General features: G+C 38.5%; 1 protein-coding gene across 3 annotated transcripts; it reads right to left on the reverse strand.

Moving 5' to 3' along the window:
* Positions 1 to 763: 763 nt before the first annotated feature.
* Positions 764 to 13,778, reverse strand: PCDH18 (protocadherin 18). Of its 3 annotated transcripts, XM_070386537.1 has the most exons (5): positions 13,485 to 13,778; positions 10,827 to 13,229; positions 9,924 to 10,012; positions 9,671 to 9,834; positions 764 to 1,582 (listed from the first exon to the last, which is right to left on the reverse strand). In XM_070386537.1, exons 1-5 carry the CDS (start codon positions 13,530 to 13,532, stop codon positions 915 to 917), a joined length of 3,372 nt encoding a protein of 1,123 aa, XP_070242638.1. In that variant the 5' UTR covers positions 13,533 to 13,778; the 3' UTR covers positions 764 to 914. The 3 variants fall into 3 exon arrangements, with proteins under 3 accessions (XP_070242638.1, XP_005892234.1, XP_005892235.1); XM_005892172.3 differs by having other exon boundaries at positions 10,827 to 13,778; XM_005892173.3 differs by having other exon boundaries at positions 9,924 to 10,009; positions 10,827 to 13,776.
* Between the last annotated feature and the right edge of the window lie 4,175 nt (positions 13,779 to 17,953).

A 17,953-nucleotide genomic window follows, 5' to 3' on the forward strand; every position in this document is an offset into this window, starting at 1 on the left:
AGATTTGAATGGAAGAGTTTCAGGATTAATCAATTATATTTATTACTACCCTAGGAGGGACACCGACATAATTGTCTTTGTCCGTGAATACCTTATGCTGTTAAATTAAAATATACAGTTATCCATTTAAAGGACAAGATTCTATTTCCTTGGGACACCTCTCATATTACAAGGATGGAATAAAATTCATTGTTTACCTTGATTATAAGTAGATGATAATACTTTAGAAGTATTCTCAAGAACAGGCCAGTGTGACACCCTGCAATAGTAGGAGCCTGGGAGTTAAAAACGGATTCTACTCCTATTTCTTTAAATCATCGTCTGTGAAAGATACTTCCCAGTCCTGAAATAAAATTTCACTTCATGTTTCAATTTTACTGTGGGAACTGAACTATTAGAACTAGCAAGAGCAATAAAAACAATAATAACAATAATAAAATAAACAGTTTACTGATGCTTACTTTTTCCAAAAAAAGGTAATGAAAAAAGCTGGATCACTTAATGGAACTAAGAATTGAATAATGCTTTAGTGGGGTTATTCCTACAGGATAACAATTTCTTCCCCAACATAACTAATCTAAGCAGTGCGTTTATTCTTTGTGGTTGAATATTATATCAGATTTAAACAGTGGCTAGTTTCTACATGATTAGGAAAGACATGTTTGTCATGGGAGTAAAAAAATAAAATTTGTCTGTTAAATTACACATAAATATAAGGTACAAATGTATTTTTAAAATACAGATTAAAATAATCACACTTGCATTGTGTACATACGAAAATACAGTATTTAATATTCAATATACACAGACACATTTATGATAAATGCAACTATTGGGCAGTGCCAGTTCTTTGAGGGTTTTTGCTGTCTCCTATTTCCATAAACATGGAAACAAAAATGCTCTGCCAACATTCCCTAGCTCTGGCGGACATCCTGAAGCAGTTTGTTAATCTCAGCCACTAGCTCACTGGCATCCATGAGTTCATGTTTGCCGTCATTGAGGTGGTTAAGCACATTGTCAAAATCATCCTCTTCATAATTCTCAGGGATCTCCTCCATGGCCGGCAGCCATTTTGAAGAAGGCTGCACACTGGAGTGAGTTCCAAGTGGGGGCCCAGAGTTGTTGGTCGGGTTTTGAAAATGCGTACTGGCTGCCCAGGCCGCCACCCCCTGTGGGTAACCCACAGTCTTGGCTGGCAAAGGTCCCTTCCGGCGTTCCAGTGAGTTGGATCGGTCCATCTCAGTGCACTCAGAATAGGTGTCCAGAGAAGCGGGCAAGAGGCGCTGGAACACGCTGCTCATCTCCGAGAGCAAAGAGGAAGTGCTGGTGTCCCCAGAGTCCTCCTCACTTGGGGAGTCCTTCCCAAACGTGGAAAAACTCTTCTTCTTCTCACCAGAGTCTACAGGCTGCACGTCATCCTCAAGACTCTGATGCGGATGCTGCTGCTGGGGCTGCGCTGGGAATTCCTCCCCGGGGATGAACATGTTGCTCCTATAATCCGAGGAGGGTGAGGGCAGCGGCGGCATCCAGCACTGGTCGGAGTGTCCCAGGACCCTGCACTCTTCCGTGCACAGCCTCATAGCTGTACTCAAGGAAAACAACAAAAGCAACAAGGACTCAGTGTTACATGTCGTGTGACTCAAACATAATAGAAAAAATTGTAATTTTTTTTTCAAATACACAATTTTAAACCATCATCATGATACTAACCTATTACTTTACACATTAGATGGACTATAATTATGACTTGAATATGACTGCTGGTTTTATGGACCTAGTGTATGTGTGTGAAAGTCTCTTAGTCTTGTCCAACCCTTTGTGACCCCATGGACTATATAGTCCATGGAATTCTCCAGGCCAGAATACTAGAGTGGGTAGCCTTTCCTTTCTCCAGGGGATCTTCCCAACCCAGGGATCGAACCCAGGTCTCCTGGTATATATACTTTTTCTTGTCCATCAAATAAGAAAGGAGGATTATGACTCATGTACTTCTCAGGAATATCATCTGCTCCTTATGCAATAATAAAATGGATGGATAACTTACAAATGAAAATGTCTGGAAGAGAGCTAAGGTGTGAGTGATGAAATATTTGCTGAACATAAACTCTATGAAAACCCAGAGGTATACGGTGAAATCTATAACTTTAGAATGCTACCAGATAAGCCTTGAGTAACACCTTTGAGTACCTTCTATAATGTAGTCTATCTGACCTACTTTACTTTTAGTGGAGGCACTTATAATAAAATAATAAGTAATTATACTTATCAATCTCTCATAAAAATATACTGGATTATTTATTGACTGTTACTTAAAACAGCAGTGCAAATTATCCTCAACTACCAGCCATCTGCAGTTACTCTGTTAAGAAGAAATCTTTTAGAGGTTTTAAATTCAAAAAGTTGGAAAAGTTATCAACAGATGAAGAATATGAAAAAAACACTGGTTAGTTCTTCCAGATGTTATGATGCCCCATTGGAATGTGAGTGGCTACACTCAGAATATAATCAGTGATATGAGAAAACCAGAAAAATGAAGAAGAAGGGAAAAATCTCTAAATTTGGCAAATATATTAACTACATAACCACCAAGAAATGTGAAGATGTAAAACACACTCCACAAACCATCCATCTCTTTCAGTGATCATTAGGTCCTTTCAATATCATGATTTCATTTTAGCTCAAATGACAGTATGCAGAAAATGCAAACTAATTATCTTATATTTGAATTAAAACTGGATTGATATCAGCCATACTTATACATTCAGAGCTAATTCTGTAGATCTGGCTGCTTAAGAATGATTTCTCTTCCAGATTACTGCTACAAAGGATGACTCTTGAACAATGCCAAATCCCCTGTCAGGGGAAGCAAGTTGTTGAGTGTGCTTTTTGCTATATCCCCAGCACTAGGTAAAGTGTCTGAAGTGTTTGCATAGACTAGGCAGTCGCTACATATTTTCTAATTATCAGGGAAATGCGAATCAAAACACACAATGAGAAATCACCTCCAACCTACCAGAATGACTATAATAAAACACAAACACAAAAACCCAAAGGACAACAAGTGAGAGGAGTGTGGAGAATTGGAACCTTTGTACACTGATGTTGGGAATGTAAGTGGTGCAGGTACTTTGGAAAATAATATGGAAGTTTCTCAAAAAATTAAGAGAGAACCACTATATGATCCAGCAATCCCATCTTTCGGATTTACCCATGAGAATTGAAATTAAGATCTCAAAGAGATACAGCACTCCCCCTGTTTACAAAAGCACTGCTCACAATAACCAAGATGTGAAAACAAACTAAATGTCTATCAACTGTTGAATGGATAAAGAAAATGTAGTATATGCATACAGTGGAATATTATTCAGCCTTAAACATGAAGGAAACTCTCTAAAATGTGACGATATGGGTGAACCTTGAGGACATTAAGCTTTGTGAAATAAGCTAGTTACAGGAAGACACATACTGCATGATTCCTTGTATTTGAGGCATCTAAAATGGTCCAACTCAGAGAATCCAGGAATGAAATGGTGGTTAACAAGCATTAGGCAGACTGCTGCTGTTGCTGCTGCTGCTGCTATGTCGCTTCAGTCGTGTCCGACTCTGTGCGACCCCATAGACTGCAGCCCACCAGGCTCCCACGTCCCTGGGATTCTCCAGGCAAGAACACTGGAGTGGGTTGCCATTTCCTTCTCCGATGCATGAAAGTGAAAAGTGAAAGTGAAGTCGCTCAGTTGTGCCCAACTCTTAGCGACCCCATGGACTGCAGCCCACAGGCTCCTCCATCCATGGGATTTTCCAGGCAAGAGTACTGGAGTGGGGTGCCATATGCCTTCTCCATTAGGCAAACTGGGAAATTGCTAATTAAAAAGCACAAATTTTCAGTTAAGCAAGATTAAGTTCAAGAGATATGCTGTACAACACTCTACCTACTGTTAACAATATCACACAGCTAAAGTTTTGTTAATAGAGTAGATCCCATATTGAGTGTTCTTATACAATAAAATTGGAGAAGGAAATGGCAACCCACTCCAGTATTCTTGCCTGGAGAATCCCAGGGACAGAGGAGCCTAGTGGGCTGCCATCTATGGGGTCACACAGAGTCAGACACGACTGAAGCGACTTAGCAGCAGCAGCATACAATAAAATAAAATTTTGGAAAAGACTTATGCACAAGAAAGTGAAGAGTAAATGTCGCCTTTCAGAAAAGGAGATGTAAAGGACTTTGTTCAAAGGTGTGGAAGTCACTGCTCTTCATCATGTGCATCTCGAAAATAATTCTGTTCTTATACCTCATCCATTCTGGGCCTCAATTCTTAATAGAGAAGGAGTCAGTTGAAGAACATAAATGAGAGTAAGAACTGTAAGAAAAAATGTCTGATTGTTAGGAAGGCTAGAAATTCAAAGTATGGAAAATGATGGATAGTGTGAATGCCAATCCCGTGGGAATCACAATGGGGTGAGAGAAAGAGCAATACTGAGAATCCTTGTGTCATTTTGCTGTGAAGAAAAGTGACATTTAAATCAGCAAGAATAAAAAAGATTTAGATGTGCTGACTTCAAGCATTATTACTATTGGGGGATATTTACCAACTGTTGTTGTTTATCATATATGGACAAAATCAAAAGGTGTTGAAAGTAACTGGAATACCTCCATAGCCATGAGGTTTTCTAAGCACTGAAATAACTATCAAATGGTAATTAATTTTTTCCTTAATTCCCTGGGTCTCTAAAAGTGGAAAGGAGATCTGTCTGTATTGTCTTACTCACATCCTTTTAGAAGGAAGAGTAACAGACCTAAAGACATCTCTTCAGTTGTTTTCTGGCCTTTAATTCTGTGGGACGGTCTTAATTGTTTGATCGAATCTGTTTTGTTTTATGTTTAATGATGGGGGAGAAAAGGAAAAATTACACAAGCTTCTAAGAATCCTGAGCATGATCAGCTTTCTAGAGAACAGAATGTAATGAAAATCACAATCAATACCATCTGAGTAATTAAAACAACAGTTTGTATAAAAAGTAAATTTGGTCATAGGAATTTTTAGGCAGAGAATGCTATCTTATAACTTCACAATAAACAAACTGGGCTTTAGTTATAAAATAATAAATTAACATAAACTTTTAAAACTCAAAAATATGAAAAATTAATGAATAAAGATTAATGGGGATAAGGAAAGCTAAAATAATAGAGATGGAGGAACAGTGTGGCACAGAAGGGGCGTTTCTTAATTTCATTGATATGCAACCTGTACCCCAAGACTCAACTGTGCGAAATCATTCTCAGTGTGCATACAGCTTAGTGTCACAGGTGTTCTACACCATTTCCAACGAATCAGGACTTGTTGGCTAGTGGTGCAAGGGGCTAATCTTCCTTTGTTCCTGGAAAGCTCCTGTTCAGTGATTAAACTTTCTCTGAAGAGGGAAAGTCATGGGGAAACAGAAAACTCTGTTTTCCCACAGCAAGATGGTGAGTTTTGTCTCTGTACTAGACCTTATAGGCAGGACAGGAAAGAGGCATTGAGTATAAGAAGATAAATATATGCCTAACTCCTATCAAGCCATTAGTCATTGAGTTATCAATCTATTAAGAGCCTGACATATGTAAAATGGTGTGATAGCTCCCCTCTCTCAAATGGTTTCCAGTACTAGAATAATCAAGTGTGACAAATGAGGTCATAGATGTCTAAGGTGTCAAATTATATGATGCTGAGACAATATGTAAAAAAAAAAAAATGTAGGATGTCACTTACATGTGGAATCTAAAAGCTATAACTGGTGAATATAACAAAAAAGAAACAGGCTCACAGATATAGAGAATGAACTAATGGTTACCAGTGGAGAGAGGGAAGAGGGGAGGGGCAAGATAGGGATAAGGGATTAAGAGGTACAAACTATTAGGTATAAAATAAATAACCTACAAGGATATATACAGCGCAGGGAACATAGCCAATATTCTATAATAACTATAAGTGAAATATAACTTTTAAAAATTGTGAATCACTGTATTATATACCTATAACATATAATATTGTATAGCAACCATATTTCAATAAAAAAAAAGAGTATAGGTGGATGCTGAAGCAGTTAAAGAGAAACTCGAAACAAATTTTGAGAGATGAATAGAATTGAGATAGACAAAGTAAAGAGAAGCTCGTTTTTCAGGTAGAAAGGCGAACATGACCAAAGGATTGCTGTGTTATGTAGAAATAACCCTGCCTATTGCAAAAGATTTAAAAAAAATAAATTTAATAAGCTAGGACTGGATTTCACTGGCCTTGAAATGTCAAGACAAACAGCTAATTAGGTGTTGCCAGGCAACAAAAGTCAATAACTATTTTTGAACTAAAAAATATAAAATGTTCTGAAAAAGTTGTTCAAGCTGTATGAAAGAAAGGTTTGACAAAGGAAGAAGCTATTGGAGAGTGAATACCACTTCATGTGCTGATACAGAAAAGCAACCAGAAGTAGGGTACCAGCCATGAGAATGGAGAGGACAAGGAATTAAAGAGGAATGTTTGAATTAAGTAATCATAGATGTTACAATGATAAAAAAAAAAATGAAATGAGCTCAGTTAAGGAGTATCGCAAGGACAGCCTGGTGTAGCTAACACTTTGGGAAAAGGGAGATTTTGCAAGCATTTGTATAGAGTTGTAATTCAAAGTTGAATGAGTAAGGAAGAAAGTATGCTGACAAACACGAGCCAACAGACAAAAATGCGTGCTGACTTTACTGTTCAGAATGCAGGGTCCTCCTGTGGGAATTAATAGAATGAATTAATAGAATGAATGACCAGAAATGACCCTGTTGGCAGGCAAAGCAACATAACATAATCTATATTTGATCACAGTCTAATGCAGAAAAAACAGTTGGAATAAGACACTGAAATTCTAAAAATATCCATGCTTTAAAAAAAATTGTACTGATTTCTGTTAATGGCATTCAGATGTGGACTTAACATTTTTTTCTACTTGGAATATTTCCTGGGAATATAAAGTTTACAAAGCAAAACTTTTACACACTAATGTGTTGAAAGAAACTGCAAGTGTGAAGAATAAACCAGAATATGGGTAATGTATCATCAGAATGATGGTGATAATTAAGTATAGATATTTGATTATGCACATTTCTATACTAGTCAAGCATACAAAAAGCTTAAGATATTTTATGGATCATTAGTGATTTCCTGGTGCTCTGTGCCTCTAAAATAGTTTCTACAGTACCCCACATAGAGACAAGAAGCTAATAAGGCAGAAGCATATGTATTATAATACAATCTATTATAATATAGTTACATGGCCTAGCAAAAGATCTCTCCCACCACACACCTAGATTAAGTATAATTTTGTGGAATTCCTTTTTAAAGACTTGTCTACATATTAACTGGTGTTATTAATGTTAGTATAAAAATGAGCCTCTAACTTTCAGAAGAAATGTGACTTACAAGGAGTCTAAAGTCACTCACTAAATAAGGCTCTAGTATCTAGAGTTTATCAATATCCACCTATTGTTTCCCCAATTATTCTTTATTCTTTAACATTTATTTTAATTACTTTAATTCAAGCATTAGATAACTCTCCTGCTATGAACATAGGTGGCAGTGGTAACTATAGGCTAGAATGAAAGAGGAGTCCTGACCTTTTTTAAAAAAATTAGACCATGATTAGCTATTGAATTAGAGAATTTCAGAGTTAAAAAAGGATTTTACGTATCACTTGGGCCCGGTAAGGTTATCTAAGCAGGGGCAGTTGTTCTTTTAACTATAGTGATAAATGAATTGTGTCAATGAGTCAATCTTCTACAACTGAAAAAATAACAGGAAATATTGATATTATACCCATGATATGTTTCCATTTTATGAAATAATTTAAGTTGGGAAATTATATTATTGAAAATTAAGGATCAATATTCAAAATTTGAGTTCCATCAGTATTATAGAATCATAGAAATTCAGCCAACTTTTTCATTTCATGGGTAAGAATAACAAAACTGTTTCTCTATGAGCAAATTGTCTGAGGCCATATATATTCCACTAGTTTTTTCAAGAATTTCTCTTTAAATTGGTTTAGAGAATTTATGAATTTAACAAAAACAAACAACCCCCCCCATGAGTGACTGTGTAAGTATCAGCTTTCAGTGTACATTGATTGTAGCCCTTAATGCCACTAGAAGTCCTTCCCATACATCATCCTGTCAGAAATGCAGTATCTATTACAGTAATAGCATAATTAAATAAGCAGCATTTCATTGGTTCTCAGACAGGTAGTAAGACTTTAGAAAGGCAAAACAAATATGTCACTCAAAGTATTAAAAAAAAAAAAACTTATTTTATATTATTCTTGATAGACATGTGTTTATGAGTAGAGGCATGGGTTCAAATCTCACCTCTAAAATATACAAATTGCTTGATTTTGTATACTTTTTTTTTAACCTTTATAAGCTTCTGTTTTCAAATCTTAAAAAAAAAAAAACAAAAAAACACTACTGTTATTACCACCACCACTAAATGCTATGCCAGAGTGCTGGGAGAGGCAGTGCAGATACAGAACTCATGAGCCCAGAGGAAGCACTGGCGCATCACTGGTGACTGTGACTGCCTGGATTAATAGTAATACTCCTGCAGCTCCTGCCACCATTACGACTACAGTTTACAAGAGCTAGCATTTCTGTTCACTGATTTCCACTGAGGTTCGGTGGCTCTCTGAAGCTCTCTCAGGTCTATTTCCTAAACTATCTTATTTATCTGTATTTAGGAAACAGTTGTTCATGCACTCACACAGGTAATACAGTTTTGTTCTCCCTTTCTTTCATTTATCATTTCATTTATTCATTTATCAAGTGGCAGTTATTTGATCAACATTCAGTGGAATTTAGAAATATAAGTAGCCATAGGAATAGGTTCTGAAGGGTTGATGTAATATTATAGTCTTTAGTAACAGGGTTGCTACAGTGAGGCAGTCAGTATTTACTCAGCTGGATCTGAGAGTTTCTACTGCAGGATTAGAGAGGAGGGACTCTAAGGAAAACGTGGCTCACAAGTTAATAGGGTCTCCTCCATCTAGCTGTGTGCTTATAAATTCCCCTCCTGGACTCCTGCCCCCTCTTCATTACAGTGGAGACATGAAATGAAAGGTGGCAAAAAATATTCCATGCTTGCCACCTACAAAGATGCATTCTTTTGCCTATTTTTAGTGATTGAAGTATACCATTCCCTAGTGTATTTTCATCTCTGATTATGTGAGTTGGTTCCCATCACAGGAAATGTGTCCTCCAAATTATAGTCCTGCTTACCACTAGGCACCAAAACAGGCTGTCTGAATAAAAAACAACCACCCAGTAATTTGACAGAATTGCTCAAGAGTGCCCTATGGCAGTAGTGGATAGGGGAAAAAGAGGAGGGAAGTGGTGTGGTTTTCTATCCTCCTCTGCCCACTCCTTCCTTCTTGTCCTCTTAAGCTTTCCTGTTTATTCCCTTTCTCTACCAACTGATTACTATGAATTTTAATTAAGCAGTATAAAATTGTTTCAATTTATGTTCATTACTGATAGTGTGCATATAGCTACTTTAGTACAAAGAAAAAATAAAAGCATGGGAGAAACCACTCACTCCACTGGTGCAGTAGACCTGAAAAATAAAGATTTATCTATTTGTCACTGTGGTGACACTCTTACCTGCTGGAATTCTTCCATCTGTAAGAAACAGATCACTGAATCCTTCACCCAGCAGCCTGTCTATTGGAGAATCTCGCCCCAGATCATAATCACTGTCTCCTGCTTCACTGTCACCACGGCCACTGTCTTTCAAGCTAAATTTGTCCATGTCTTGAAGGGCATATCTAGAAAGAGAAGTCAGGGAAAGTAGAGATTTTACTCTTCAGCATTAGGTTATTGGAGATATAATAGGTAACAGGAGGGTCATTCATACCTATAGCTCCTGGAATATTTGTTTCCTCTAAAACTTGGCCTTGGCTGATATTGTCCCTGGTGAAGCATTGAAAGAAGCTGGGAGACCTGCTGGAAACCAAACAGACTGTATTGATTCCTGGAAACAAATCCCCCAGTACTCAAAAGCTTTAAGCAAGCAACTACAGTTACTACTCACTATTTCATCCTAATTAATTGAACATATTATCTTCATTTTAAAGACCTACACATGCTAGACTCTGATAGACCATGCAACCAGCCACCAAACAGAACTGAAGTAAGTCCCAGAGAGATTTAGATGTTATCATACAGCTGACATTTTCTTTTTGAAAGAGGATTCCTTTATTTAAAAAATGACTGATTACCTCTATTTTATTGTTCAGGTTAAAGTGATCAGTTACAAAAATACATGGGAAATGCTGCAGAAATACATGGGAAATGCTGTAAAATGCTGTAAAATACATGTAGTCAAAATAATGTCAGAAAAATTTCAAAAGTTGAACAAATACACATGCACTGGGATGGGATTCTGGAAGCCTCCATTTTAAAATTTTTCTTAGAGGCCATAACTATGAGAATTAGAGCAAGCCCCTTTGTTTCTGGCTTGAAGTATCATAGTCTGAGGATAAGGGGACTCTAATTAGATAGTCCTTTGCTAGCTTGACATTTACTTTTCAACATTACACATAGTACATGCAAGCATATTCTTTATGAAAAACTCAAGACCAGCATGCTGAGGTGTGTATGTTTGCTTTATCCACATAATGTAACGTGCATCCTATTTAATTTCCATTTTGTTAGTACTGTTACTTAGTAATGGAAACATTTAAGAACTAAGGCATAGACAACTTCTGACCACTAACAACTGAGTGTGTCAGTGAATAGGTACAGGGTGTGATCTTACCTCAACAGCAGGGGTGGCATGGGTGAGTTCTAATGAGAAATTCTCTGGCACGTGGTTTGATGAGATGGTCACCAAACTGTTGAGGGACTGGTGACTGTTGTGACTCTGCCGGCTGCCCATTTGCCCTCTTTCTAAGGTAGGAGATGAAGACGGAGATGACCTGTGATGAGATCTGATGGGCAGGGTGCCATTAACGGTAGGCACCAATGTGATGTCCCCTTTGTGGATCTGCCTGGAGGGTCTTTTGGGGTGATGCTGGTATGTCGATTCTGCTACTCTACAGTTGTAGGATCTAGTGTCTTTTTTTTCTCGGTTACACCTAGTTGCAAACAGCACCATAATAACCAACAATACTGCACAAATTGCTCCTAAGGAAATGATTATAATCATGGAGACATCCAAGGGTGCTTGGCTTACTGAGGTCATTGCTGTACTTGTCACCGACTCTGCATATTCAAAGATCACACACTTCAGAAGGACTTTGGTATGCAGCTGAGGATTGCCTTTGTCCTGGATGACAACTGAGAGCTCCCATTCTGTGTAGGGAACAGATTCCATGCTTACGTTGGTATGGATGTCACATGATCGCGGATCAATTACAAAGATACTCTCCTCGTTACCTGCTACTATGGAGCAGCTGAGTTCTGCATTCACGCCAGAGTCTCTGTCAATTGCCCTAATTCTTGTGACATGAAAGCCGCTTTCAGCCCCTTTGGGGATGGAGATTTCTGCTGTGTTATTGCGCAGTGCAGGCCCTATAACAACAGGGACATTGTCATTTTCATCAATGATGGTGAGCACCACTGTGGTATTGCTTACAAGTTGCTTTGGACTTCCACCATCTCTTGCTTCGACCACAAAAGTGATCTGACTCACCTCCTCATGGTCAAAGATTCTGAGGGCGTAGATGGCTCCATTAGATGGGTCAATGGTGACATATGTAGTAATGGAACTTCCCAGGATAAAACTCTCCAAAATGGTATATGTCACTTGCCCATTTTCTCCAAGATCAGGATCTGTGGCTGTAACGGTGGTGATATATGCCCCGGGTGAGTTATTCTCTGAGATTGCAAATTCATATCGACTTCTCTGGAAGTGGGGTGGATTGTCATTTATATCATTGATTTGAACAGTAAAATGTTTTACTGTAGAGAGACTGGGTGTCCCCTTGTCCTCAGCGATTACAGTCAAACTGTATTCAGATCTCTTTTCTCTATCCAGCGTGGCATTCGTCAAGATTAAATAATTGTTTTCATAAGTCTTCTGAAGTTTAAAGTGACCATGTCCATGAAGCTTACAAACTATTTCTCCATTCAGCCCAGAATCCTTGTCCTGAACCCTGACCAAGGCAACAAATGTATCAATAGGATCCCCTTCAAAAATATAAGAAATTTCTTCTTTTCCAGGGGACATGAGGTTTATGCTAATTTCAGGTTTATTGTCATTAACATCCACAACCTTAATTATAATTTTGCAATGTGCTGGGATTGAATTTGGACCCAAATCTTGAGCCTGAACATCAATCTCATAGGATTTGGTGATTTCATAATCCACCTGCTTGAAAAGAGTCAAATGTCCTCTTTCTGAATCAATCTTAAAAGTCTCTATAATTTTGGGAGACACATGACTGCTGAAGGAATAGACAATTTTCCCATTAGCGCCCTCATCTGGATCAGTGGCATTCAGATCAAGGAGCAGAGTGCCAACGGGGGAGTTTTCTAAGAGTTGTATTATATAAGACTGCTGCTCAAAAGCAGGGCTGTTGTCATTAGAGTCTGAAATGCTGATTTTTAGTATGGATGAGCCAGACCTCTGAGGCACCCCCATGTCGGAGGCGGTGAGCTGAAGCTCATAGCTTGACTTCAGTTCCCGATCCAGCTCTCTGACCACTATGAGTTCTGCATACTTCGCTCCATCAGTCCTGGTTCGAACCTCGATATTAAAAAAATCATTGGCAGAGAGAGAGTACGTGTGGAGGGAATTTTCCCCAACATCTGGATCAAATGCACTGTCCAGAGGGATACGGGTCCCCACTGCCGCGCTTTCTGAAATCTCAATAGGTATGAGAGATCTTGAAAACTGGGGCGAATTGTCATTAATATCCAGCACTTCAACTTCAATATGGAAAAGCTGCAGATGCTCAGTGGGCAGAGTGATCACATCAAACTCTATGGAACAGTTCAAGTTTTTCTGGCATAGTTGTTCGCGGTCTATTTTTGCTCCTATGCTGATTTCCCCGTTATCCTCGTTGACCACGAGTAGAGGAGTATTTCCCCGTTGCATGGCTCGGAAGCGAACAGTAGAAGGATTAGGTAGCTTAACTAACACATCAGCCACATCCTCTGATAGTCTTGCAATTACCGATCCAACCCTCTGCTCCTCATAAATCCTGTATTTCAAATTCTTGCCCAGCACATCCAAGTTGAAAGACACCACCAAGAGTGCAAAAACAAACGTAAAGTGCATTTTAGCATTCATTTGGTAAATCGGTCAGTTTATGAGATTCCGCTCACAGATCAAATTAAAACAGCAAACCAATCCCCTCAACTTCCTTTGGCAACTTAAAGCTAATCTACATTTGGTACCGGAAACTTGAAAGCGTCTCTTAATAACACAGCACAGCAATTAACAGCTCTCAAACTTTTGCTTTATACACACCGTGTCACGCCTTCCAGATATTACCGGCATGGAGTCCAGTCCTTGCATTTGTTTGGCCGTTCGTCCTCTTGGCAGGCAAAGAGAGTGTCACCTCCGCGTTTTCCCCCTTGTGTAGTCGGAATCCATCTATTGCAGGGTGCCGCCGGAGTCCGCAATGGATCTTTCCCGAGCGATTCTCTCTCCCTTTCTCTGCTCGGCTGCAGACTAAACGCCCGTGATTGCTGACTCCAGTCTAAAATCTGTACAACTTCACTTCAACTCAGACAAAGCTCTCTTGCCCGGCGTGTGTTGAATCGCTTCCAGCCAATCAGCGTCCTTCCAAATCAAAAGCTGATGGAGTCCCCAAAGCGAGGGCTGGGCAGACTGGAGAGGGTGGGAGAAGGAGAGAGACAGGGAGGGGTGGGAGGCGGGCGGGGGCTGGGGGTGCGGGAGAGCGCGAGCCTGGGAGAGCAAGGCCGGTGGGGGCTGGGGGAGCAGGATACGAGAGGCTCCGTGACTGCTCCTGGCTTCCTCCACCCCTCTCCCTTCCTCCTCTGCATCTACTGCATTCACTTTCTCTGAGCGTGCCACGACAAAGGAGAGACAAATTACTGAAGAAAAACTTTAAATCAACTTCTGGTCGCCTTTATTTATTTGGTATTTTAAATTGGCCTGCTTTTCTTAATTGCCCTTTCTTCTTCCGCAAACATGTAATCATCTTGCTTTTCATAGTCCTTAAGTACTGGTTTAACTTAAAATACCTCTAAGTGCATTTTGTTGGTGGAGGAATTTAATAAAATTTGAAAACTTGCTTCTAATTATGCTTGTTTGCCCGCCTCCTTCCCCTCCCCCTCTGTAAATACTTGGGTCTTTCTCCTTTTGTGAGCACAAGCAGATTTTCTTGTGCTCTGTTTTAAAGAACAGAACTAGTAAAGAGGTTTCATTTTCTGTTTTTCTTTCATCTTTATTCTTTGAAGATAAGAAAAAGGCTATTTTCCACTCTTGATTTCTCTTAATTAGCAAGATTTAAAGGAACACCTTAAGATTTGAAACTAATTAACAATATAGTTCTACCTTCTAACACTTCTTGCCTGGAGTTTGGTCAAAATTGGCTATGATATTTCTTTGCCCTGTACTTCAAAAAATCCTATTTACCTTTGGTAAAAGACATTTCATGGTTTAGCATGTCAATTTCTACGGAAAAGGCACTAGACTATCTATACATGGTGAATCTTCGCAATGAATACTGGGGGGACATGGACTCAGAAATTTACAAGTCAAATTTTTATAATATATGTATTATTTATGAAAACACTTTTAGGATTTGTATTTTTAAAACCCAAAGCTTGTTTACATTGAAAAATAAAATGCCTGAGCTGAAAATTGCATTTTGTGTGCATCAAAATGCTAAGGAAATATCATGGGAGGTTTGTGCTCTATCCAGGTCACAGAAACTGATATGGTATTCTTATTTGAAAATATGATTATTTATGATGTTCTTTCTGCTCTGCAATTCCTTTTAAGTTTATCATCATGGCTCTATTCTTAATGCTTTTTTTCATACCTCTTGCATTATTCCTCAGCTGTCTTCATCCACTTGCATATTTGCTGTTTCACATAATCTCACTGTCACTTTTTTCCCATTTATTTTCTCCCACTCTCTCTTTTGCCCCCCAGAAACATATAAAAAAAGTAATTTTCTGATTTTTCCACTTTACTTACTCTCAGCAGAGCTCAGCTAAAGTAACTAAGAAGATTCTTTCCAAAAAAGAAAGCAGAGGAGTCTCAGCGTGAATTCTCCTTCTTTTTAGGCATTCAAAAGCATTTTATAAGCCATTGTCTTTTTCTCCCCCCTCCAGAAACCAGTGCTGTGTGGCAAATTGTGCAGAATAGAAATGTCTATAATGAATGTATTTAGTACTGGGTCATGCTGATGAACATTCTGCCCCCATGAATAATACTGTTTTACAAGTTTGTAGCCCTTTCAAATTGCTGATCCCAAACCCTATAGCAAAACTAGGAAAACTACCACAAGCAACTGGGACTTTAGAAACCCATAGCCATCTGTCCTAGATCTCTAACAATCTGAGCCAATAATTATATCAATTCAGGCTTTAGTGAACCCCTTTGCCGACACCAAAAGAGCAAAGAAAGGAATTAGTGACTATTCAAAGTTGGGGTGAAAATTCAAAGGTAATCTATTAGTTCTAGGAGAGTTTTCTTTTTGGATTTGGTAAGTCTACCTCCCAATATCCCAAGAGCAATGGTTTTGATTATCTTAATGTAAAAGACATTTTTCCTATGCTTAAAAAGTAAAAATATCTTAAAAATCTTTCACTTATTTCTGACAGTGAGCTTGAACAGAATTAACTGTTGTGAAAAAGAGCTTCAGAAGTAACTGAAATTTTTGAAATCGATTAGAAATTAATATAAACTGATAAGAAATGTGTTCGCATGAGTAAATCATTAAAGAACGTTGAATCCTTTCATGCAGGAGGGCTTTTTTCTCTTGTTGTATCATCCTTACCAAATACTGCTTCATTTTCAGCTGATCAGTCTCTCCCTGAGGAATTATATATATACCTACATGATGGTATTTTGCTTTTGATTTCTCCTTAGTGTATATTACCCTGCTTTTTCAAACTCGTTTTCAAAAAGTACAAAATAGAAACTAAATCTTTCCTTCGAACTTTTGATTAGTTCCAGCAATTCAAAATGTCCTTATTTGGTAGCCCTGAATAGAAAATCCTAAAAAAAAATCCGTCCCTCATATCCCTTGCTGTTTAGGAAAGGGTTTGTGTCAGGGGAGGAAAACTGATAAACTTCTGTTTGTTGTCTAATGATGATTGGATTTAACTTTCTTCTTCTTGAATTTTACAAAGTCGTGAAAAAGTGATAGACCCTGAAACAACTTCTTAGATATCCTAGTGGTGAAGCAGTGATAGAATGTTCCCTAGTGTCCAAACTCGTGTGACATGGAGGCCTTTGTTGACAAGAAAGAAGAGGGCTTCTTCTCTTGAGGACTGTGGCATTCTAAGTGCTGATAGCCACTCCAATTCCTGGAGGAGAATCTCAGCTACTTCCATCCTGTTGTGCATATTTTATTCACAAATATCCTTTTACCTCATCAGCCTAAGTTGGCTGAAAATTGCTAAACCTAGAGAAAAGATACCAGCTGGCATAGGGTATATATCCAGTCACTTTTACCATGTAATTTCTTGTGATAACTTTTGGCTCTTCTGTCCATGGGATTCTCCAGGCAAGAATACTGGAGTGGGTAGCCATTTCCTCCTCTAGATCTTCCTGACCCAGGGATCAAATCAGGGTCTCCTGCACTGCAGGAAGATTCTTTACTGTCTGAGCCACCAGGGAAGCCCAGCGAAAACAAAGCTTTATAATTCTAAATCTTTACTGGTTTCTTTCCTACTGAAGGTGCTTCCCTGGTGGCTCAGTGGGTAAAGAGTCTGCCTGGAGTGCGGGAGAGCTGTTTTCAACCCCTAGCTTGGGAAGATCCCAAGAGAAGGAAATGGCAAACCACTCTAGTATTCTTGTCTGGAGAATTCCATGGACAGAGGAGTCTGGTGGGCTACAGTCCATGGGGTCACAAAGAGCCAGACACGACTGAGTGACTAACACTTTCACTTTTCTTTTTTCCTACTGAAGAAGAGAGGAAGGGTAAGACTCAATTGTAAAGCTCATATACATCTCCATTACATCAATAGATATCCATTACATTGATAGTGACTTTTTTGGTCCTGGAATACAAAATTATAGTCACTGAAATTATATCTTACGAGTAGATGTCAATTTTGTTTAAATTTTTTAGTTATTAATTTGCATTACTGTGGGATCTCACAATCTTTTTGCAAATTGGCATACCATGATAACCTTTCATACCATTTGTTGTGAAATGCCTTGTAGGAGGAACTTATATTCTTGCTTGTAACAAACCTAATAGTTATTCTACTATATATCTTGGGAAATGAGGTAAGAGCAAAAGCTTTACCAGCCAGGAGTTGTTAAAGTTAAGAAATCTCAATACTCTGGAACTATTTAAAATGAAAAGCTCGACTTTTCATATGAGCCCAACTCATGTACCAGTGCAGGTACCATCAGATGATAATTGTATAATCTTAAACAGTGTATTTATCTTCTCCCAATCTGGCTAATCCTGTGGGACTAATCATTGTTTGCTATAAAGAATTCTTATAAGAATTTTAAAAACTGTATAGAAGAAACATACAGCAGAGAGAGTAAGCACTAAACAAAGGTTAGTTCCCTTTTCTTAGCCTCTGTGTGTCTGTTTTCTTCCTAATATCCATCGGAGGGGAGGAGGAAGGAGTGTGAATTATAACCACAGTCCTTCTTGCTTTTCAAGCTTTTGGTTTAGATACTTATATAATTTTATGGTGGAAAGTGAACCTCTCCCCATTTTTGATTTATGAAGGCCACTCATGAGCCATAGTTGACAAAGCTAACCGTAGTGATCC

This window comes from Bos mutus, chromosome 17 (assembly GCF_027580195.1).
Source record: "Bos mutus isolate GX-2022 chromosome 17, NWIPB_WYAK_1.1, whole genome shotgun sequence".
In the NCBI taxonomy this organism is placed as follows: Eukaryota; Metazoa; Chordata; class Mammalia; order Artiodactyla; family Bovidae; genus Bos; species Bos mutus.

Excerpts from the sequence above, each read along its gene's own strand:
- PCDH18 (XM_005892172.3), bottom strand. The coding sequence starts at position 13,304 with ATGAATGCTAAAATGCACTTTACGTTTGTTTTTGCACTCTTGGTGGTG. Across the intron at positions 10,013-10,826 it reads ATGCCACCCCTGCTGTTGAG|CAGGTCTCCCAGCTTCTTTC; the intron begins GTAAGATCACAC and ends TTTGGTTTCCAG. Across the intron at positions 1,583-9,670 it reads AGATGGAAGAATTCCAGCAG|CTATGAGGCTGTGCACGGAA; the intron begins GTAAGAGTGTCA and ends CCTTGAGTACAG.